The sequence below is a fragment of the Pygoscelis adeliae genome, unplaced genomic scaffold (assembly GCF_000699105.1).
Source record: "Pygoscelis adeliae isolate BGI_AS28 unplaced genomic scaffold, ASM69910v1 Scaffold606, whole genome shotgun sequence".
Lineage (NCBI taxonomy): Eukaryota > Metazoa > Chordata > Aves > Sphenisciformes > Spheniscidae > Pygoscelis > Pygoscelis adeliae.
The window spans coordinates 549,658-573,552 of NW_008825047.1; the positions used below are offsets into that span (position 1 = coordinate 549,658).

The 23,895-nt window shown below is 43.9% G+C and overlaps 2 protein-coding genes across 3 annotated transcripts in view; both read right to left on the reverse strand.

Annotated features, from left to right (window-relative positions):
- Positions 1–23,839, reverse strand: QRICH1 (glutamine-rich 1). Of its 2 annotated transcripts, none has more exons than XM_009326329.1 (10): positions 23,435–23,839; positions 19,527–19,856; positions 9,874–10,893; positions 6,127–6,304; positions 5,347–5,501; positions 4,442–4,556; positions 3,012–3,120; positions 2,515–2,666; positions 1,720–1,810; positions 1–931 (listed from the first exon to the last, which is right to left on the reverse strand). In XM_009326329.1, the coding sequence occupies exons 2-10, from the start codon at positions 19,833–19,835 to the stop codon at positions 739–741; spliced, it is 2,322 nt and encodes a 773-aa protein (XP_009324604.1). In that variant the 5' UTR covers positions 19,836–19,856; positions 23,435–23,839; the 3' UTR covers positions 1–738. The 2 variants fall into 2 exon arrangements, with proteins under 2 accessions (XP_009324604.1, XP_009324605.1); XM_009326330.1 differs by lacking the exon at positions 23,435–23,839 and adding an exon at positions 20,460–20,518.
- The window catches only part of QARS (glutaminyl-tRNA synthetase), an 18,555-nt gene continuing 15,523 nt past the window's right edge, over positions 20,864–23,895 (reverse strand). The window contains exon 19 of the mRNA XM_009326343.1: positions 20,864–20,896. Within this exon, the coding sequence (XP_009324618.1) occupies positions 20,864–20,896 (33 nt within the window). The remainder of the gene's footprint in view (positions 20,897–23,895) is intronic.

Genomic DNA, 23,895 nt, shown 5'->3' on the forward strand with positions numbered 1-23,895 from the left:
CATGTTGAAAAGACGTGCTCGTCATTCTTAATAAACAACTAGAGTAAGAATACATAAGAGAAACAGGGTGGTATCTTTATATGATACACAAGTGTATGTTACAAGAATTCCATCAGGCACAGGAGCCTCAAGGTTTAAGGCCTCAATGTTAGGCCAAAAAAAGAAGAGTGTGGTAAAGTTTGTACTTTTAACATCTAAAAATGTCACTTAAAGGTCTGAATAGAAATCGTTGGTTTGTTTTTTTGTATAAATCACAATTGCAGTTCACTCTCTCCTCTTCCTTCCAAGATAACAGCAAATTAACGTCCAAGCACAAGAAAAGAAGATGCCTGCCTCTCCTCCACTGGCTGAGCAGGTCCATCCATCATTCTGTGCCCTCTAGGCTGCGCGTGCTCCAAGGAGACAGAGGCCTCAGCCATCCAGGCCAATCCTGTAGTTCATGTTTTCTACATCATAAAAAAAACCAGAGTCAACCAGCAGCTTTCCACAGCTCCCAGCTCGCAGGGGATATGCAGCCTCCAATGGTTCCAACAGTTTGGTGTGTTGGGTAGGATACACAATGGGTAGGTTTTCCTTTAGATTCTTTTAAAGAGAAGAAGCCTAAAAGGGCTTCATAACTACACCAATAAAAAACCAAAAACTTAGGCATCTCCTTTAGTGTAAAAGTCTGTACAATTTATCTTTGCTTGTCCCTCCCCCGTCACCCCGCCCCACCCCTTCTGAGCCAAGAAGGATGCCTTAGTGCATGGTGCTGGCATTAGCCACAGCAATAGCTTCCTGAATCTCTCGTATCACCAGGATCCGGGTGAGCATCTGCTCCATCTGCTCTCTGCTGATCGGCTGGATGGAATACCAGATAGGGCTGTTGGGGGCCACCACTGGCTCCGGTGTCAAGTAAAACGTGTCATTCCGGCCTTTCACACTCTGGGGGCTGCGTGAGGAAGATCAGAAATAACCAGACTAACAGAATGTCCTGGGAGGGAGAAACCGCCGCTGTCCTCACCCCAGGCTTCACAAATCCTGACAGTGAACAGCTGGCTGATGAGACATGAAGGTACGGAGTTACATCTAGGGGCAACAGTGGTCCCAAAGTTTTTAGGCCATGCCAAGGTTAAAAAGCCACGGTGACGACTACAAGAAAGTAATTTTTATTTCACACTGGTAAGTATAACACATACGTGGCTTTAGGGGTCTTTCAGAGTGAAGCAAGGATGGTGTATTTTCACATCCAGGCTAGCTGCAGACCCATCTGTGCAGAGGAACGTTTACATTAATTATCAGAATCATCATAATTTAGAGGCAAGTCCTTTGAGGCTCCCTCCAATCTCCACAGCAAGTCCTCATTTTTGTTCAGAAGCTGATTTGAATAGGACCCTAATCTCATCCGAAGCAGTGGATGCTTCCAGATGACTTGCTCCCAAGTCACAGGCAGAACAGCGAGCTCATGCCAACACAGCAAACCTCCAGAGTATGAGATTAAGAGCAGCCAGTTCACAAATCAGGATTTGTCTCTCTTAAATACCACAGAAGTTCAACTTATGTGCCGTCAGAGTAAATCCCACCCTCCCACATCAACACCCCTCCCCATTTAAGTAAACTTATGCAAACGTAGAAACTGTGCCAGCAATAAAACACAGCCCTGAAAACTAGGCCAGCCACTAGATGCAGCTTAACAGTCACAGAAGACAAGCAACCATACACACGAACAAGTGCTCTCACCATTTGAAGAGGTAGAAGTCATACAGCTTTATCGGACACCTCAGGGGGTTCTCTGGATTCTCAGTCTGCTCTGCATACATGTCATCTGTAACTACAAACCAGCCCCCCAGAAGTCTGTCAGACACTCTGTGTAAGTACAGCAAACCGAGCGGTGCCATACAGCCTCAGCACTCTGAAGCACCTTGTCACCGTGCAAGAGCTGCCAAGAGACATAAGGCCGTTCCAGGGCAGAGGCACCTGGTTATAAATGCTCAAAGCATTATATGGAGAGCTTGTTTTATCCCAAGGCTACTGAAGATCACAACCTACCCATATCCTTCTTTCCATTTCTCCTCTACCTGTGCCCAAAACGACAGAAATCTCACTACAGAGACTGCAATGCCTCAGCTAGATCCCAAGTCTGTGCTTTTAAGAGGACAGATTGTACTTACATATGGATTCTATATGGGTTCACATGAGTCAAGATAAGAGAAACCCTCCCGAAGAAGCTTCTCCCTCTGTTCATAAGCACTTACACCAAATAGCCCCTTTGACCATAAAACCCAAAAGTAACAGAAAAAGTTATCCTTAGCTCTTGATGAGTCCTATGTGCCTCAGGTAAGGTATGCCCCCAGGCTTATTATCAGAAGCTACTATGCTCTCTCAGACAGAACACACAGAAAACTCATGCTGCTAGGCTGAAGGTAATTGGCAGAGCCTTGGGTTCTTGTGGCCCTACCTGCAGACACCTCCAGGTTCATCACTTCCTTCAAGCCCAGCAAGTAAATATTCCCAAAGAGAACTTCCAGACACTACCTTTCTGTCCTGTCTGGTGTATGCCAAGAGCCTTCAGATAGCGGATACTCGTGCTTTTATCCTTGGGATTAGAAGGGTTCTTCTTGGTCTGCCTCAACACCTTGGAGAAGGCCAGCTTCATGTGCTGGTCTACTGTTTTCAACAGGAAGTATCTGAGCAGCAAGAAGAGAACACAGGACATTCAGAGGCAAGTAAAGGATACAGTCACAACAGTTAGGTAGTTATCTTTACTCATCATGAGCCAGCTGAAGCTCAAACCAACACCAAGTTAAAGACTGTTCCAGCAGAAAAGCATGCAACAACCACAAGTTCAGTTTCCCCTCTGCTAGCTCATTTCCTTGTAGTACTGCATCTTCTTTGCCTGATGGGGCTGCAAGAGGGCTCTGTGTGCGACCATTCGAAATTCATGATTTCGCCCTAATCCAGTGCAGCAGTTCCCTACCAACCCTACTGAAGTTCTTTTATTCACCAAGATTCCCAAAGACCTAAGTACTTACTTTGTATTAAAAAACATCAGTGTAGTGAGCAAGGTGGAAGGGGAGTGAGCTCCTAGCTGCTTACACTCCCACAGCATCTCTTCTGTTACATGACTGGAGAGGACATAACCTGCAATAATCAGAAGTCAGGATCACACCAGGAGACAGTCGCAGCAGGGACATAGACTATATAGTCTAAGTATTGGAGAACATATAAATCTTAAGGGAAGGAGGAGGAGATCCTCACCGATGTCAAGATTCACTACTGTGCAAATAACTTTTTAAATAGCAGGTACAGTTAGGAAACACTTGTATACATACGTCAACCTCTAGTTGCGGAGAGTATGCTTCCGCAATACGCCTATACATCCCAGCCCAGAGAGAAATAAATATGCACTTAAACAGCTTTTAATTAATGGCTCGACTCCAATGCAGATGCTCCTAATCCAATAATATGTGAGAGCAGGCAGGCCAGTGTAACAAATCAGCTCTTGGCCCTGTGCGCAGCTTTAGTCAGCACACAGTGCCAAGTGATGTATTTGGACACATGAGTAATCCTTTGATTCTCAGATTTTTTTCCTTTGTGTAGAAGAGAAATACTATACTCCAAATACAGAGATAAACAGAAAAACAGACAGCAGTATGAACTCCGGGGCTTGTGGAATGACAAAGCACAGATCAAACAGCCAGAGTGAAAACAAAAGGATTCCAAAATTCACGGTGCTACTTAGCCATCTAGCCTGTAACATCAGCTACTTTTCTGAACACAAGCAATAGCTTCTTCATGGACGTCTAATCAGATCAAAGGGAATGAAATAATGAGAAACCAGGTTTCTGTGCTCTGAAAATGCAATTCTTAATCTAGTTCTCATACGCAACTCTGTCAAAACCTGTCTCTTCTGGAACTGCTCCCCCCACCCCTGTAGCCATCATCTTCTAGACACAGAGTTGAGATGAGCTGCATTTGATTGCAGCATTCGAGGCTCTAATCACGCACTGTTTTTTTCTTTGACACTTAGTTGGTCCTGCAGACCGTATCCATCTGGCTACATGGCAACATGACAGTGTTGTATTATCTCCCAAAGTAACAATACATATTAGAGGCAAGATGTGTTAGTACTTCAGATGAGGAAGCTTGATTCAGATCAAGGATCAGCTGGCTTCCAAGTAAGGCAATCTCATGACACTACAAAGTCCCAACAATCTGCCTTCTGATGGGTGACAAGCGATAGACAAGTAATCCTCAACGACAGTCAGGGCTAGAGCCCAACATGTGCAATAACCCCAGCATTCACTGCAGACGCAACATTTTTCTCCCCAACCAGTATGAGCTGTCCTAGGGACATTAAGTACTTCAAAAGGGTTTCTATTCAGACTACACTCATGCTGTAGTTCAGTTTAAACATTCCAAACTCTGGAAAGTTTTGAAGTTCTTAAACAAAAGTTCTTACCAAGAGGGGAAACGCGGGGCTGTACGTCCTTGAGAACTTCATGCAGCCATTCAGTGAACCGAATATAGTAGAGATCTGAGAAGATGTCATCTACTCGGCCATTTTCAAAGAGATACTGTAAGAGATTCACAACACAGTCCAGTACAGTGGTAGCGAATCTATTCCTCAGACCAGACCTTATCCTAAGAGCCCACGTACCCGGTCAGTCAAGCATTTTACAGCACAGCACTGAAGATTAATACATTCTACTTGGAAGAGTGAGGACCCTTGCACCAAGGCCAATACAGGGTAGGTAATCTCAGTTACTGTCATGGGAATGCTAAGACAGAAAGGAAAAACCATCTTAGAAAGTAAAGCTGGTTGGATTTCACCTTTTATTTCAGGTGTGTTCACTGCAAGTTATTTCACATGGCTGTCCTTTGGACGCTACTTTTTCAGGTTAAGGAGAGAGATGCTCAATTCTCCTATCAGAGTTTAGCTCTGTTCCTGCAGCTCTTCCAGAAAGCACATTAATATTACCAGCTCAGACTTCCCACACCACGCAAAGAAAAGTTCTTGCCTGTTAAAGCTTCAACTAGAGGAAGTTTTGACATTGACAACTTCCTCAAACATCATCCAACCCACCTCCCCCCGCCAAAAAACCTAGAAGATTTATTATTCTCACCATGATACTGAACTCGGTTATTAACAATGTTCACAAACTCAGCAGGTGAAAACGTTGCTGCACGCTAATTATACTTCAGCTGATTTTTTTTTTTTCCCCTAAAGCAAACAGACTTTTTTCTTATGAAATTGTTGGGAAGCTTAATAGAAGCCACAGTCTCCATTTTTATAACAGAGAATCGTCCCTATACATGCTGACAACATGCACGGCTCTGCTGCACATATAGCTGTCCTCCCCCTACCTTCTGAATACACAGGAAGATATAGTAGAGCACATCTGGATCATAGGGTTCACCATCACCATTTCGAGCTTCTCGTGTCATTAAGCATAGACCATAATTCAGCTCAGCCACAGCTGAAGAGATGAGATCTTCCTGGAACCTCAGCAGCTGACGCCCTGGAAAAACAAAACAAAGCCATATTATTTAAGCCATAAAGCCATATTATTTCCCAATCTTTCAGGAACGATTTTCCACATCTCCGGCTTTGCTGTTCTATCTGGCAGGCCCAGTACTACCTCATCCTCCCAGTATAATGAAGAAAGCTGAAATAAATCAAGATCTTAGGCTGTCAGATCTACTAGAAGATAAACGGGCAAGAATCTGACAGGAAGACTGTCTGCCCTGCCAGCTGCATGACTGTTGCCTTCTTTTACTATGTCCACAGTGAAATGCTGCCCTGCAGCAACAGGAAAACAGCAACTCCGTGACTGCTCTACCAGCTTGGCTGGCATTCACAGCCATTTTGTTCGTCCATGCACCACAGTCATACAGTGCCTTTCTCTACTGCTACCAGCCTAGGTGCTCAAGTTGGTTCAGCATAGAGCTAATACCTCCCTTGGAGCATGTCCCTATGGCAGTGGGAGCATGCAATAATTAGTACTGCACAGTAAATCACAGTTTAATCAGTGATTGTTTTTAAATTTAAACAAAGGTGTTTTCCAGAGTGGTAAACAGCTAACATTTTAGTCACTCCTGATCCTGCTTGAAAGGAAAGAAAGGCCACATTGTCATGACACATACTTCCAATAGGTGCTAGCCTATTTTGGGCTTCTTTTTCCAGCTCTGCATTCTTGGTCTGTGCCCAGCTTTTCCACACTTCAAGCCCTTCTTCTGGCTTCAGAGAGTTTGGAAGTAGAAGTTCAGGTGAAGTCTGTGGCTGTGGCTGTGGCTCAACTTCAGCAACCTGAACAGCTTGAGCCTACGGAAGGAAACATCTCAGTTTATAGAAAACACTTCGATATGCAACAGTTTGACAAAAAACAAGTAATGCTGCACTACCTCTAGCCCCAGGGTATCAGCCTTTTACAAGACTCCTCTCTAACAAGAAATTAAGCCAAGGAACACAACTGTTGCTGACTAACCTGAATTGCTGCTTGCAAAAGGGTATTCGTCTCTCTGAGAACACTTTTAGTTTGAATGGATATATCTATAACCCCTTTAGCAAATTCACACAACTTGCAATTTGATGCACTTAGAAGTCCTGCAGAACACCACAGGAGACCTAACAGCCACGAGCTGTTCTTGCTACAAAACCATTAAGCAGCCAGACAGTACGTTCAAAGGCAAGGATCTCACAGGGCTAAAGTCCTCTCAACAACAGACTTCTGGTCTCCCCTCAAACACCGAAACAGATGACTATCGATTCTGAAGCTCTGTTTGCTCCAATGCATTTTTCTTGGCTTCAGCCAACTTGTCACTCTGAACCACCACTGAAGTCCATCATCTCACTACAACAGGAGCGGCCCAAGGCCCCTTGCAGACACAGCCTTGAGACACAGCAGCTAGAGAGACCACCAGCCCGTGGCACAGAAGAGCAGCAAGGTGCCATCAGCTTTACTGACCATTGCTGCTCCAAACTTAGACTGCCCTGAGAAGGTTCTGGGTACGATCGCATGTTGTGCACTGCTAGCATCCTTCCCCACCCTTGCCCATCGAGGGCAGGCTCTCTTCATTATTCAGTACATAACAGGCAGACAGAATAGATATGCTCTGTTCTTATCGTCAACAGCTGTTAAGATTAATTCATTTGTAAGAGGTTTAAAGAAATAACAGACTAGAACAACCAGCATCAAAACATTAATTCAGTTGCAATGAAATGCTCTCAAACTACCAAATACTGCTAATGCGGACTAGCTACTGTTCTGTGAAGAGCTACTGTATGACCTACTATAGACCTAAAGGTCTCCAGACCCTTTGGAAGTTTACTTTGCAGCAGGACCTTAAGTCACCAAGAATTACTACCTCAAACAAACTCATTTTACAGTCAACCGATGGCACCTATCCAGAAAGAGCAGTGAGCCCTCCAGCTGCACTCACTCAGCATTCCTCACTACAGCTTCTCAAGCCCATGCCACAGAAAGTCTCATGGCTACCTCAATTAAGCAGATTAACTTGAAGCTTTACAGCCCTTAGTCAAATTTTCATTGGCACCCTGAATGTTAGAGATAGCAATTCTTACATCAAAACAGTTTTGCTTTCTCTTTCTTAAGAGCCACCCCAAAAAGCAAGGCTTTGTTATAATGAAGTAACTTTTCCTTTGATACTGCCAAGTGTCAATCATCAGTGAAAGTTGCTCTGACAGTACTAGAGAGCATAATGAAAACGGCATAGAGACTTTAGTAATACCTGTACCTTATTTAGTATAACAAAAAAACAGCTGAAGAGGCAAAGCCTGCAAGAGCCTGAGACTGGAGCTTTCTGACTGCCCCGGTTGGTTTTTCTTCTTTTGCATCAGCTCTTAATAGCTCTTTCCTTATCAGCCCCTGCACCACCAGCAGCGTCTACCACAGCTGCAGAGGGAGACTATGACTGAAAGGGCCCAGATTTTATCAGTGCAGATGGCGACAAAGTTTTAAGTTGTCAAGCAAGCCTCAGGAGTCCAAGGGTGAACTGACACCTTGTCTTTGTAGGAGCTAGGATTGAGCCTCCGCTCTCCTCCAGAGTGCTGCCCCATTACACTCCAGAGAGCAGGAAGCTTTGCAAAGCCAACCGCCTCCGTCAGCCCAACCTAAGTGGCAATCTTCTGCCCTGACCTCGCAGACACCTTGTCCAGCGTGAAGGCAGGCACACAGACTAAACTGGCAGTCGCTTCTTAACTGACTTACATTTTACACAAAGAGAGCAAAATAGCTGCAACTTGCCCAGATCCCACAGCAGCACAATGCCAGAGGATAGTGTGGGGCAAGCAGGCAAATTCCTTCTCAGTCTCAGAGTTGTGAGAGGGACAACCCCCAAAAGTTTGATGTTCACCTATAGCAGCTTTATTGCCCGCTTAGAGGAAGAATGCGTACCTCCTGGACTTGCCTCTGTGTTTAGGGGCTTATGCAAGACCCCGTACTCCAGAGAATTATGATTAGAAAACTGTCTGATACCCAAGAATTGCAGATCACTGCGCACAAGAATACATGGCATTAGTAGAAGGTTTACAAGTAACCATTAAAGAAATTATGAAGTTAATACCTCGGAAAGGATCCCAAGAATGTGGCTCATGCTCTTAAAAGACCCTAGAATAAGTCTAAAAATCCTGTTTAGCAAAAAGGCAAGAAGTTCTATCAACTTAGTTTGTTCAAATAGCTGAAAGCAATGAAGTGATCTCTGAAGTACCAATACAGGGAAAAGATGAGCTACAGAAGGCTCTTTGAACATGACAAAACAAAAAAAACCAACCAAACCAAATCCCATGCATTACAAGACCCATAAGCTGTAGCTTAAAGTACAGCATTATAAAAGGGGGCATCCAGCACCTGAAAGTTATCTAGAGATGTAGGGAGCCCTTTTCAGCAAGACCTTGGTGGGCTACAGCCCACAATCAACTCAGGAACAGTCAGATATGACTACAGAAAGCAATCCTCTTTGTCTTAGTGCTTACTGATAAAGTAGAGGGCATATATGCCTTTACAAAGCCAACAGTGTTATTTATAAACTGGAAAGAATTTATAACAACATTTATGCTAGCAGACTTAGATATTTTTGCCCTCATTCCGTTCAGCAAAAACAGGCTCTGACAGATCAATCACTTTTCTCTTTCTGATAATAAAAGATAAATTACATCCATTTGCACATAAGAGAGGCCATTAATAGCCCTAACTATTCAAGTTTTAAAAACAAATTCAAAATAATCTATGGCTTAAAGTTAGCAACAAAGCCTTTAAAAAAACAGCAACAGTTTTGGCTGCCAGGTTTGCCAAGCACTATGAAGAGATGCTTACTTGCCACTGCTCGTTACTGTGCTCTTGCACACCAGGCATTTACCAGAAGCAGGACATGGTGTTACAGGTAGATACATGAAGTTTGCTCACAACTAGTCAGATTTCAACACTTTACCTGGGCACTGGATCTGCTGTGGACTTCATGTGCTGCATAACACAAAGTAACTGATAACTAGGTGACTAGTATATTTGCACACTTTACTTCGCTGCAGTCATCCCTGCCTTTCCACTGCAACCCCTAGAACAGCTCAGGAGAAGACTGCAGACCTCAGAATACCTGCTATGAAGCAGCCAGCAATGAGCACGTATCTATTAATTTACACTACAAAGATCAGGAATGAATTTCTTTTGGGAAGTTTTGCATCCTATAATTATGTACCAACATAACACATCACAGTCCTACACCTATCAGGAGTCAAATGCCCTATGTCACGCCCAGGCTACTGGGACAGACACATTTCTGCTTCCTAGATACCAGCTGTCCACTGACAACCTCCCTCTCCACAACATTCACAAGTTGTTAATCACGGACTGAGACCAAGAAGCATTTTTAACTTACTGAGCAAGTGACTTGTAGCTGCTGCTGCTGCTGCCCCTGCTCCTGGGGTGTGGGCTGCTGCTGTTGCTGCTGCGGGTCCCATATGTGCACTGTCTGTGCTGTATTCTGGTATGTCCCTGCCACAGCCTGCACTGCCACTGGAATGTGGATGTTGCCATTCATAAACTGCGCTGGAAAGAGCGAATTAGCAAGAGTCTGCACCACTTCCTCGTGAGAGTTCTTCACTACTGAAGTACTTCCCACCATCTTATCCTTGTCGTCTTCCAGCTTCACGGTAGCCAGTGTCGTTGGCGAGCCACTGACGTGGACGGCATTGTAGGCCTCCTGAGGGATGGCGATGTGGGTTATGTTTTGCTGCTGAAGGTCACCACGTGGTTGAGCAGAGTAAACAGGGATGGTCCAAGTCTCTCCAGTGGGGCTAGTAATGGTCCCAGTGGCACTGTACAGGTGGGCACTGTCCACTGTTAACAAGTCTGGCCTTAAAGAGACGTAACTTTGCTGCTGGCCCTGAGGAATGGCCAGCACTGTGGCAACTGGTTGCCCTGAAATAGCATACGATACAGTAATAGGCATATCCACTTTACGTTTCTTCACTGGCTGAAGGACACTAGCAGTGCTGATCCGCCGCTCTCCCTCTCGTGGAGAGCCTTGTTGAGAAGGTGGAGGTGACAGTGCCCCAACTGTTTGGATCTGTATCTGCTGGCCACCAGTAATGGCCTGTCCTGCCACAAGCTGGGCCTGGATCTGCTGGTGTTGTATGTGTTCCTCCTGTATCTCCGCAGCCTGGATCTGTTGGGCAGTCTGCACATGCTGCACCTGGATTTGAGCTGCCTGCAGCTGAGATGGGCTGGGGCTCTGAAGAGATTGACTCTGTATTGTCTGGGATGCCTGCTGCTGCGCCTGGCCTTGGATCTGCACTTGGACCTGTATTGGTTGCTCCGAAGCCTGATGGACAGTGAGCTGTGGAGAGAGCTGCTGGGCGGAGACCTGCTGCGGTGACTGCTGGACCTGGACCTGAACCTGCAACGACACCAATTCAGCAGTTAGAGATCAGCAAGTGTCACTGATTCAACAGGGGGGCTACCAAGAGAGATGGTCAATCACTGGAGGTCTATGCTCCAGGTCTTTTATGCTCAGTTTTATGATTCTATATATTAATCCATTAGTAAAGATCTCAGGACAAACGAAACCAAGTTACTCTAGAAGTGCCTGGTAGATAACAGCGATATGGTAGATGATGTGTTTGCTCAGCGCTGCACATGACCACACTTAGCACAGACAGAACAGCGCGTGAGATGCATCTCCATCCTCAAAGCCAACAGATTGCATCCTTGGAAGCCAAAAGAGTCTTCAGAACTATCTGCATTGCTAAAACGTTATTTCAGCATAGGCCTTGCAATAGCAAGACTTTAAGGTCCTGCACATTACAATTCTGATACTAAGTTTATCTTGCTACAAAATGCAGGAGAGCTTGCTTCATTCTTACTATGCTCTAAAGATTGTTTTACTGCTTTCAACCCCAGCCCCCCAAATGGCTGCAGGATCACTTGCCAGTGACAGGCAGTAAGAAATATGGGTAAGTTGAAACCAGCACTTGGCTCTTTCCACATAAAGCACAGAAATATTATTTTGAAACCAACCACTAATAGTAACGCTACACAAGCAGGTGTCAACACAGAAAGTTGCAAGTTCAACCTGAATCGTTGTCATGCACTAAGGGGCAACACTGCAGCATTTGTTTTTTAAACTTCGTAAGTATTTCTTTGGCAGTGATAATTAAAACCAATTCTTTTTTCATTATTTACTTATTCCATTTAATTCCATTTATTGTCCAAATTACTCAGTTGTATCTTCTAGCTCATGCACTTACACAATGCTAAATAACATGGACAAAATATGTTGACTTGGATCCAAACACAGTTCCTTTTATTTTAGGGAAAAAAAAAAAAAAAAATCACAGCCTCTCACATCAATGCTCACTTGTCCAAGGTCTGTCTCGCTATCTAGCTGCAGTCCAGGAGCAGACTTAAAGCTAGGAGTCAGAGGTAGCCCCCAACACAAAGTTCAGGTCTCAACAACTTCACATTCCAGGCCTCGAACCCAACCCAGCTGGTATCTTCACCACCAGGGCACCAAGTGAGGGCTGCTCTCCTCCTCCAGACACTTCACCACTTTGTCCCCCACATTTAACGACCACTTTGTTGCACCTGCCTTGTCCTAGAAGTGATATCCCAGGTTCCCACGATCATCTGCTTCTCCAGGCTTCCTTAACACTGTATCTTAAGGGAGGGAATTAATTACTCAGCCTCTCCTTTCAAATCCAACTGAGAGATGTAGAGCTTTATTAGTGTTATCGATGAGGGCCACATGAAGTTTGAAGCCAACACAGATTTATTTAGTTGCAAAACTATGTCTTCCTACTCATGTTCTCTCAGGCTTTTCTACCTCACTTTCTAGAGTCAGTCAAGCTAACGTAGCATTTGCAGAGGGATGCCACACTAGCCAGCCTGCCAATACCAAAAAGAACTATCACGCAGGTCTGCGTTGCGCAAATACACAAAATCTCACTTCCCAACATCACCTCTAAGAAGTCTTTAAAAATGTTAAGGATTCATTTGCAGCCAATTGAGAGTTGCTAAGGAAAAAAGTAGGGTAGCAAAATGCACCACTTGCAGACCAGTTTCTTAAGTCACCTCCTGTTAAGAACTACTTCTGTTTCCAGGAAGACTAGGCAATTTTACAGGTTCCTGCTGGGAGCTATATGCAGTATAGTGTAATCCAGATGACGTGGACTTTCTATAATAATTTCCTGCAAGGTAACAAGAAACACATGACCTTGTGTCAGCATGACAGTTTAAAAAGCTGCATCAATGAGTGATTTGATCAGGCAGTTAACTGAAAAAGATGAAGTCACCTACGGGATGCTTCTTCCCTTCTATTTGATACTCTTATCATACTGCCCTACAGCACGAGTACTGCCTTGGGCAAACAGGGCCAAGCTCAGACCTCCGTTAAGAGTTCAGTTGAAGAAAGCCCGTTTCAATTACACCTCTAAGGCAAGTATTCTCCAAAATATCCGACTTTAAAAATCGCTAATACAGTCCTTAGTATTAACTTAAGTCCTTGTTTAAAAGATTACCTGCAAGGCAAAGGCCCAAGACTGGACAAACTAAAATGCATTATTGCACTGATACATTTTCAGTTTCACACAAGAAACATTTGCTTTATCTGCTAGGATTCAAAATCACATCACAGAAAGAGGTAAATGTGTCATTTATCCTGTACTTCTGCAGTATGTTTTCAGAATCTGCACAGGTTGACTGAGAACACCTCAAAAGTACCCCCACCTTCTTTCATACAAAATTTTACATTACAGTTTCTGTTACTGCTGTAACATATACAAAGTAAAGACTATTTCTTTTGCTTGCAGTTAAGAATTGAAAGTCTGCTCCTGCGCTGAAACAATTTTATCACGTAAGTGCAATTAGAAAGGTAACGGAATAGGTTTAAGCAAGAAGCATTGTCAGCAAGAGAGGCAAGAACAGACCCGACAAGACAGCATTTTCTTCCTTCCGCTCTTATAGAATAGACTATTTCAGTTGGAAGGGACCTACAACGACCATCTAGTCCAACTGCCTGACCACTTCAAGGCTGACCATAAGCTAAAGCGTGTTGTTAAGGGCATTGCCCAAATGCCTCTTAAACACGGACAGGCTTGGGGCATCGACCGCCTCTCCAGGAAGCCTGCTCCAGCGTTTGACCACCCTCTCGGTAAAGAAATGCTTCCTAATGTCCAGTCTAAGCCTCCCCTGGCGCAGCTTTGAACCATTAACCATTTTAGAGCCTGAGCCTACTGTCTCTAAAAGTCACGGACAACTTCCATCACTTTCAGCAGATGAGCAATCATGACCTGAGGCCCTACGATACTCCCCCAGGACTAAATCCTAACCCCTACAACTAGGATGTCTTGCTACTGCTTTAGAGTTCACACAGTGTTACTGTTAACACCCAAAGAACGAGTCCAGTCCCATACAAGATGAAGAAGTCAGACTCCAGAATCACTAGAAGTTCTCCATGCTGCAAACAGCAGGCATCATGCTTCTGACTAGAGACTGCTCCTATTTAAAAGAATATTGGAGCTCTACCTACCGCACATTATGCATCCCTTGTGAATTACACATCCATTTTTAACAACTGTATTTTGCAGTAGATCCCTCCCTATTTTCAAGTAGGTTGTACCCAGGAGTGCTACAAGCATTCATTTCAGATTTACAGACTTCAACCCAGTCTGAGACCAGAGCTTCTTACGTTGACCTCATTGTCTAACTCGCTTTTTGAGAAAAAAAGGACAGAGAGTTACACTAAACATCACCAGCGGTTGACTTTTTAAAAGACTGTACAAAGAAGAATGCTTTAAATTTACAGGCCAAGACCAACGGGGAGGACTTTAAATCTTCACCTTATGCTGAAGATTAAAGTGAAAACATGTTATGCCGGGAATTCCTGGGTTATACTGGTGCAAGAGAAGAACATGCCAAGTTACCAGTACTGAAAAACTGCTTATTGCCAGAAGTTTGAATCTAACAGCATGAAAATAATCACTTCCCAGCAGACTACCATGACAGAGAAATGCAATTTTACCATAAAATAGGTAGAAGTTGGACCAAGTACTAGTTGATTAGAGAATCAGAAGCATTAGAAGTCAGCCCTGCATCCTAACAGGAGGGCAGAACTAAATTTTTTATGATTCCCTTAAAGTCATCTTCTGTCACATTAAGCTCAAAAACATATTCTGTTTAGAACTGAGCACGTGCAAAGAGAAAATAAGTAACTCCACAAGCATGAGAACACATGCAGCCTGGTTTCCAAAAGCTTTTTTTCCTCGTGGTTGATAGACTGACTCTGACAAACTTCCAAGTAGGATTCATGTCTGCCCTGTGCAGATTCTCTGCCCAACAAGGAATCAGACTGCAGAACTGCAGTTCTGAAACAATGACGTTGAAAGAATTCCCAAGCAAAGAAAATCTCATCTGTGGACTGACTGGATTACACAGTATTTCCTAAAACCTAACTCCAAATGAGCATACATACCAACTCCTGCCTGCATGGATTTTCTGATATCTAGCTTGCCCTAGAGCACCTGATAGGCTCTTAAATGCCTCTTTTCACAAACACATCCTGGTTTCTGAAGCTACGTTTACACTAGCAAGCAGTAGGATTACACCAAGAGCAGACCTTCAGAGCAAGACTGAAGACCTACTAACATGTCCACACTATACATTCCAGAAGACTATTTCAAACTTAGGCCTAGTCTTGCCCGCTAGCCAAGCTAGACAAACACCTAGACACAAGACGACTGCATCTTACGGCTTAGTTTCATCTGAAGGGAATGCCAAATGACAGGCTCCAAACCTAGGAGAGGTAAGTGGGGGCAGGTGGCAAACTTGCTGCGGGAAGTATGCTCCAAATCCCCCCCAGAAGTAATGTAGGTGCACCTCAAACTTCCACACCTGAGCAAGCCGACAGAAGTCAAACACTTGGACAAGAAGTTAGTGACAGCAGGAGAACAATAATCTCACAATTATTTTTTTAGCCCAATTTAAAGAAAGAAGGCTTAAACTATACTTCCCTCAACAACAGTCCTAAGCTAAAGCAACTCCAGCATTAAAAACTAACACTGTAATAAAGAGTTCCTTCTAACGTTATGCCATAAAGCATACATACAAGTACAAAACAGATCTGAAGTATAGAGTAGGTGAGAAGACTGATCACCGAAGTAGCAGGAAATGTTGAAACTTGTTATTCAACTACTTTACAGGAAGTCCTTTGCTATCTATTTAAGTAAACAAGGTCTACGGGGAGTGTACAAGTCAGCTTTTCAGAACAACTGCCAGACAGATTCTCACTCCAGGTTTTTGCTCTGCTCATTTATCAACATCAGAGAGAGAATTCCACAGGCCAAATTAGGCCTTTTGTGTGTTTGAACAGTTACAATATCAAGATTACGTTGTCAAGCTGTACACTGCAGCAGGATTTAGGCCTAAGACAGTTAAAACACGTGAAGCAGGGAAAAGAAAACAGCTTACCTCTCAAAGAGGAACCTACTGCCACATACAAGAAGGTGCTACCTTGAAAACACCACTCTTGACCATAACCATTCTTTGAAGGGGTACACTCAGCCCTAGCAAATGCTAATCAATACTAGCTGCTAGTACCTTATTGGGATGCTTTTCAAAGGTAAGCGAATAGGAGCTGTACCTCCAGTCTAACCTTCAGAACCAAGTCTGGGGCACAGGGAAGCTGCATCCATCAGAAGTGAAGGAAAGGTGTATTCTATGCAGAGCCAGAGATAAGATTTTCTTCTGAGATACTTAAGGGCATCTTTCCCTGCCTTATGTCATTAATAATGCCCAGCTTCCTATAACGGTCTGAAGTCACAGAATACACTGGGGGAAGACTGAAAAAGTAAAAGCTGAGCAGCAAACACGTAAGGAACCAAGCAATTAGAAAGGCATAAGCCTTAACTGAGAGACCTTTCATGCAGGCATTTAACCATTCCCTATATAGTTCTGCGATCTTGCACACCTGTAGCATCCTCCCCTCAAGCCCTGTCCAAGAAGCTCTTGCCACCTAGCCATCAGACACTGTCAATAAAAAAGCTGAAACTGAGGATCTTCCCCCATGCACTGTATGTATCCCAAGCAAAGATACTTTCTGTCCTCTGATATTCTTTCAGTTAAATCTTCTTGCAGAAGAGGAAGGAGGCGCAAGAAGTTTACTGACCTCTGCAGAAATACCATATCCAATAAGCAAGTCAGTGCTAACAACACCTCTTCTTGCTGGCACCATCAATTTGATGGCCTCAACGCACAAGACAAGCCAGCAACAATCCCACCAAAGGCAGAGCTGATAAAACTCTTACTTGACTGGAGCAAAACACAGCCCTTCACAACCATCCCCTGATGCAGCACAGGGTATGACAACTTGACATACTAAACACTAACATCACTAATGGCACCGCTGTGATACTGGGCATTGAAGGAGCTCCAAGACACTTGTACTGTAGCACTGACTAGTATATAACCCAATAGTTGCATCCACTCAGCCTTTAAAATAAACATTTGGCAACAGTTTGTTGAACCTTTTAGGCAAGAAAACCCTAAGGTGACAACTTCTTCAAACAGGAAATTTATTTTGCCAGGATAAATAAAAGCAGCAAGCAGTCACGCACTGTCTTTGGTTGGTCACAGCAAGTAAAATCTAGGATGAAACCTGAGCATCATCTGTCTATCTTTATGATCATAAGGTTGTCATCAGCACTTGCAACCGTGAGGTCATCTGACCGGTCATATTATTAGTCACCTTCAGTACCACTGTCTCACTGCCAGACATAAGCGTAGTCATTCAAAGGGTCTTCCACTGATTTGCAATTGGATTAGCAAGAACTAAACAGATTATCAAGTCAAGTACTGGGATGACATAAGTTTGATCAAAAGCTAAGAGGCTTCAGTAGATGACCAAATTTTCTCGTAATACAACACAAGCAGTATTTTAGCAAAGCGAGCCAGCTGGATCAGGTGCACCGCTCTAGTGGAACACTGTCACCCCAGTGTCACAACAAAATTCAGCTTTTTTCAAGACACTGTGCTCTGCCACTGCTGCCACAGTGACAGTCCTGAGACAGGTGAACACTAAATCATGGGTTTAACATAAATCACATCTCCATAAGAAATCTTGAAAGACAGAAAAACACTCCTGCAAAGGGGGAAAGACATTCCTCTCCACCCCATCCTGGCAAAAAAGTAAGGCTAATTCATTCACTTCAAGATAATTCTGAGCTAGCTGCTCAAATACACATGAACCCAGCTGCACTGCTGATGCACAAAAGCTGCAGCCATATCTAGTACCAGTGTTCTGGGGGCTTGAAACATCCTAAAGTGAGCAGCAGGGTAGCAACACAAACACTAATTATGATCTGTTCTGACAGATGTGAAAGCAGGTATTTTAAAGCAGAGTCACAACAGAAACAAGGGAGAGAGGGTAGACAACTTTCTTTAGGAAAGCTGTTGAAACCTTGACTTTCATCAGATATTTTTCATACTCCTCAGGGTGCAGGCCATTCAGTTTAAAAAACAGGAACAGGTCTCTGGCAGCAACTCTATGGTTATTTTCAAGAAGGTCAGGAGATTATTTTTCTCTGGAGCATATGATATATGACCTCCCTCCCTATCTCTGTAACTAGAAGGCTTGCAAGGGTCAAGCCTGAACTTTGACTAGTTCTGAAAGAAAGCAGCAGTAGGGGGGGCAGGGGGGAGCGGAAAGAGAGATTCCTTCTGACTTTTACAATTGGTCTGGGGGCCTTGCACATCTTCAAGGCTGAGGCACCCAAAAAAGCCAATCCTCCTAGTCCTTCTGAACTTCTCCCAAAAAATGTGCTAGCTGGCAGAACCAAAAGCACCCTTGATCAGTTTTAAGGGACTCATGCAGAGATCCAAGTCATGTCTGCGAGACTAGAGGCTTTTATTCTTCAAAAGCCTTCTGACACAAGTTAGTGTAGGGCAACAGCTTACAGAAGTCTCAGTTGAGCATTCATTTACTCAATAGAGAGAGTAATTGGAGATGGAGTTACCCAGTGAAAGAGGTAGGTTTGCCTTTGCTGGAGGATAAAAGCACACAAGTGAGCTGTTAGCACAAGTCTACTGCACTGCAGCAAGTTCACACTACCTTATCTCCAGTAATTTGTGTCTCCATACCCTCATTTGTTGCAAAAGAGGAAAGCTCACAACTTTACATTCATGCTACAGAAGGCAGGAAGATTCAAATCTGAAGTGTATCGAATTACAGCTGTAGAGAGTGTTCAGCCGTTTGGAGACATAAGAGAACCTTAGTAAATGCCCTGCCACCTATAAACTCTTCAATTTAAGACGTGTGTTTGAGGACCAAATCAGTTATCCTAAGTTATATGTTTGGGTCGTATCCCCCCCCGCCCTGGTACTGGATTTGCTCATTTAATACTTAATACAAATTACTGTAATACCTATTAAAAAAACCTGGAGAAGACTCCTTCCACTGTGCAAAGGGATAATCTACCTTGACACATATGCATCTTTCAGAGTTCCTTTCCTGAAAGGTATCTCCCCCTGGTTCATAACGTAAGTTGACATCCCTGCATTTTCCCCCCGACTTAAAAGTCAGTTTAAGAACTACAACTTTTAGAACGTTCAAGCAAAATCATTTAAAGATTATTGATTTCATTTAAAAAACCTGAAGGTGAGTTAGATCCCACGACCACCTGGAAGAACCAGATAAAGTAAGACCAGCAGAGGGGGGTGGTATTTATAGCAGCTTCACCCAGAGCGCAAGGCTTCAGGGAGCTGTGTACATGCCAGAACTGTCAACCATTTCTCCAATAGGTTACACCACTACATTGCTATGTATGCCACTCCTCCTGCTCAATGGAGGCACAGTCAAGAGAGAAATTTACTACCAAATTCCTTAAATGAAAAGGAAATAGTGCTGTTCTGTATAAAGTTAATTGGCCCTGCTTCTTAAGTGCTTGCCTGTGGTTTCAGGTTAGATAGTAGCTGGCTCTGAACACTACTCCACAGGTTAGCAAGTCATATATACATTTAGAGAATATTTAAGACACTTACCTGGACTTGCTGGGGTTGCTGAACCTGTATTTGCTGCTCTGGTTGAGTTTGCTGCTGGACACTGGTTGTCACAGGACAAGCAAGTTCAAGCAAAGACCCAGCCACCTCTGTGCTGTCCGTGTAAATGCAGTTGCCACCCTGCTGATACACCATTGTGGTAGTGGCCGTCTGCTGAAACTCCTGCAGAGCTTCCGGCCCCTTGGAAGCAAGGGAGTCCAGAAACTCCTTCATCCTGTGCTGGGGGATCGTTCGCGCCTTCACACGGATGTATTCTTCAAAGGAAATGGTGTTCTCCAGAGAATTATTCATATTGCAAGGTCCTTAGGGTTCCTTAAGGAAAGAGAAAGTTAAAGTCTTAACTACAGCACTCCTTTGATGCAAGGATATTACCAACTCCAGTAACTAATATCAAGTACCATATGAAAACTAGCAAACATGCACAGCCAGATGCCTGAGACAGATGCTTTAGTTTTACGAGGCATCTTGTGCTACTACACATTTCTCAGATTAACCCTTAGCAGCTCAGGGAAGTCTGAACGATAACCAGGTGTAACTTGTGGTACTATTCAAAGAGCTCACTGCCATGAAAAATCTTCTAGCGTTGTACTTCACCCAGACCAGGCGAGTCCCATAACAGACGAAATCAAGTCACACATTTCATTCATTTGCAGCATGCAGTATTAGTGAGAGAAGCTTAGAAATCAATTATCTGTGGCCCTGCTTCACAGCCACAGAGGTGGGAGAACCGAGCAGTATGTTCTATCAGGCCATGCAGTTCTATTCTAGGCAGCTAATGGGAAGCACAACAGAAGAGCATCAGATGCAGCATTCAGCCCACTGCTATTAGGACTAGAACAGCCTTATCGATTCGAACGTAGCAAGCAAAAGGAGAGTGCTGGAAACAAGAGATTCCTCAAACGGGGAACTACACACATGGAGAAGCAGAGCTCTGGAAATGACAAAGGCAACAGCAGCATCGGTTCTTGATGTCCTTTTAACATAGGAAAAGGTTAACATGAAACATGCCATGTATGAAGACAAAAGAGAGAGAGAAAAAGAAATCAGATGATCAGGGAGGAAGTGAGAGCAAGGAAAAAAAAACACAACAAAAAAGATGACTCCACCTGAGAACATTAGAAAGCTCTAGGGTATACTCTGACAGCATTCTTCTCTTATTGACTTATCTTGTTTAAACCCACAAATTGTTTCTGCAGTGAGTATACTGGTTGTTTCTAAGGCACCAATTAGTCTTGATAAAGGATAAAATAGATTTGAGCTATAACACTACCAGATACTGAGATGGTTGTGAAAAGATGTGAAACAGCACAAGATTAGGACTAGAAGAGGTGATTCAGTACTACTAGATCAAGCTGCGGAAAGGAGGAAAAAGGGACAAACATCACTATATGTACATTATGACTGTAGTTCTAAAGAGAATAGGTACAAAAGCAGAACCTTTTATATCATTTTACCATGATTTAACCAAGTGGAACCAAGATAGAAATATGTGGTTGAACATACGACTGCAACAGCCTGTGTGAAAATGGGATTTAGTTCTAGGCTCCCAGTGGCACCCAAACATATCCCATAAGTCCAGCTCCAATTCCCACCAACATCAGTGGGAGCTAGAGCAAATTCTAACCACTCTTTACTGTTACGTGACAGCAGCCTAAACACACAGAAGTTTTTGTTTACATGGAGGAGGTTCATGGCTAGTGCATTGGACCAGGCTCATAGGAGAAAGAATGAATATCAAAGGTAAGGGGAACACACATGAGGCAACTTGCGCTGTATCTGTAGTTTCTGGAGTTATTAAGCAACATTTGTTGCTGTCTTGCTCTACAGAAAATATTCTTAAAACATGCATCAATATTTAGTAAAAAGCACCAGCTAACAGTGTTCACTTAGTAAATCCAACAACTCTGTAAAGACCAGCATACAGAAGCTCCTGTAGCGCCCACAGCTGGACAGAAAAACAATTCTCCTGCCTTTCAGAGATTCTGATCTGACACATTTTCAAGCCAGCTCTGCATGATAGAGCCAGTAAGACTATTGACTTAGTTGCTGAGTGAGGTTTCCTCCAGGAGCCACTCTACACCTCTACAGGACACATTATTAACCCTTTCCCAGGTGACCGTATGTCCAGGGTGAAACCAAGAGAGAACAACCTTGTTAATGCATCCTCAGTGACTCAGACAGGACCTACGCCAGGCACACTCGAATGCATCTTGCATCTAATTGTAAGAGGCTCCGTTACATACTCTGAAGCTGGAGAACGGATTTTGAGCGATTAACTTGTCCCGATTTTCTACTTGGAACTTGCAAATAGTTGACTTCAACACTACAGCGAGGCTTTCAGAACAGCATAATCATTTTGCATGTCCACTCTGAGGGGCACTAGCAGACACAGCTTTCAGAGGGAAGACTCTTCTGAAGAATAAGCCTCAAGGATGCCACACTGGGAACCCAGAGGTGAACACTACAGGTGCTCTTTGAGATTATATGCTCTTTGACAGTTAGCTGCTGCTGAATAGGATGGGCTCACGTCTCAGCAAAGGTCCTGCCTTCTTCCTTGCTCCTGCATTGGTGCATATTATGTTGGAACGGCTCAGGGAATAGCTATTCACTTTCTGTTAATCTTGCAAAGGGAGAGAGCAGGGAGATCAGCAGAGATCAGCTATCTATTAGCCCTCACTTTTACTTTTGGAACTCCAGCCCCTCTATCAAGAGCTGCTCACATGTACATTGCGCTCCTGTGCAGGAGAAACCAGAAGCCACCAGAAACCCAGATGAATAAGCAGCAGGCCCAAAGATCAAGAAGAAGAGGTCCACCACCAAACCGTCACCTACCTCTTTCAACCACCAGAAAGCGGAACAAACACAGCATGAATTTCTTAGATACAAATCCTTGACCCTGCTCGGCTGCTCCATCTTAATTAGTTCTTTCTAGCATCAGCATCAAGAGCCTACTAGGCCAGTCTTCCCCTACTAGCAAATCTTCCTCTGTCACAAGCTGTCAGAAGGAATCTCTCTTCTCCTCTCTTCTAGCACGGAAAAATCTTCCTTTATGTTTGCTTGAAGTCACTACTCTGAGAGCCACTAACGCCTGAAACAGTGAAATGCTCATCTGAGCCACTGCAGCACTTGAAGTCCCAAGCATGGATCAGAACCCCACTGTGCCACGTGGTTATTTGTTCCTGCTCCAGAACAGCAGCAGCATCTTCCTTCGGTTTTCTCTACAGCTCTCCAACTCTGGCAATCAGAAAGGAGCCAAAGACACCGCAGGTAACGGTGCAGGCTGGACTAAGTTTCTCCCAGAGCCGTTCCTGTCAGTTTGAAGGCTGCTTGGGGTTATTTAACTAAAAGCACTGAATGACTCAAAACTGCACTTCACAAAACCCTACGCAGCAGCAGAGGTACCAGGTCTAGATGAAGATTCAGGAAAGTAACGCTGCACTCCCAATTTATTAAAACTAAACCCACCTGCATTTACAACAGAAAACCTCTTTAAGGCTCAAGGGTGCATTCAACAGGCTTTTGTAGGGCAACACACACAGCTTGCTGCTGCAGTCGCCACTTTCACTGTTAGTTATTAAAACATAATAATTTACGCATTCCATTTATCCCGCAGACACGCATTAGAAACAGCAAACACCCATCCTCACTAGATCTCAGCAGCATGTTTTTAATACTGCATTTTAAAATAAAAAAAGAGCGTCCAGGCAATAAGCTTTCTCCGATAAAAGAAGGTAATTCCTCCCTGTTCAGCATAACTGCATTTTTTCCAGGAAATAAGTTCAAGAAACTCTTTGAAGATCATGAGCACATACGGTTAGTTCATAAAACTTAAGACTGAGGTTACTGAAAACACACACACAACTTGCAGCATGTGGACAATCTGGACTCACCAGTCACCATGTTGCATGTATTTCTGCTGCTCTTGTCCTGAGCTCTTAGACTTGTAACGTTCTGGAGAAGACAGAACAAAGAAGCCCTTTCCATCCCCAGTTCCTCTTTCTTTATTAAAGCCATTTTATTTTTAATATGTATTCCATTAAGAAAAAAAAAAAGAATCAGAAAAGAAAAATATGATCATCCACGCAGCTAGCCGCTCCTACTGAAGAATTGCGAGATGCCCAATTCCTAACCATTGTATCCCTCAGCCTGGTGAGCGTTACTAGGAACGAGTGTGTGAGCACATCTGTCACGGGGCGCAGAGCGCTCGCACCGTGCCGTGACGGGCGCAGCGCAGCCGGTGACACCGGAGTTACTGGAAGACAGAACTTAGAACAAGGCAGCAGCAGTGACCGTATCCAGAGGTCCCCCCTCCTCCCCCCCCCGCAGGTGTTCCCGGCCGAGCGGCGGCGGC

What these genes read in the sequence shown, in the direction of transcription:
- QRICH1 (XM_009326329.1), bottom strand. Translation starts at nt 19,835, where the DNA reads ATGAATAATTCTCTGGAGAACACCATTTCCTTTGAAGAATACATCCGT. An exon ending in TCTTCCTGTGTATTCAGAAG is followed by an intron (nt 4,557 to 5,346) that starts GTAGGGGGAGGA and finishes AATCTCTTACAG; the next exon opens with TATCTCTTTGAAAATGGCCG. An exon ending in CTGATGTTTTTTAATACAAA is followed by an intron (nt 2,667 to 3,011) that starts GTAAGTACTTAG and finishes CTTGCTGCTCAG; the next exon opens with ATACTTCCTGTTGAAAACAG.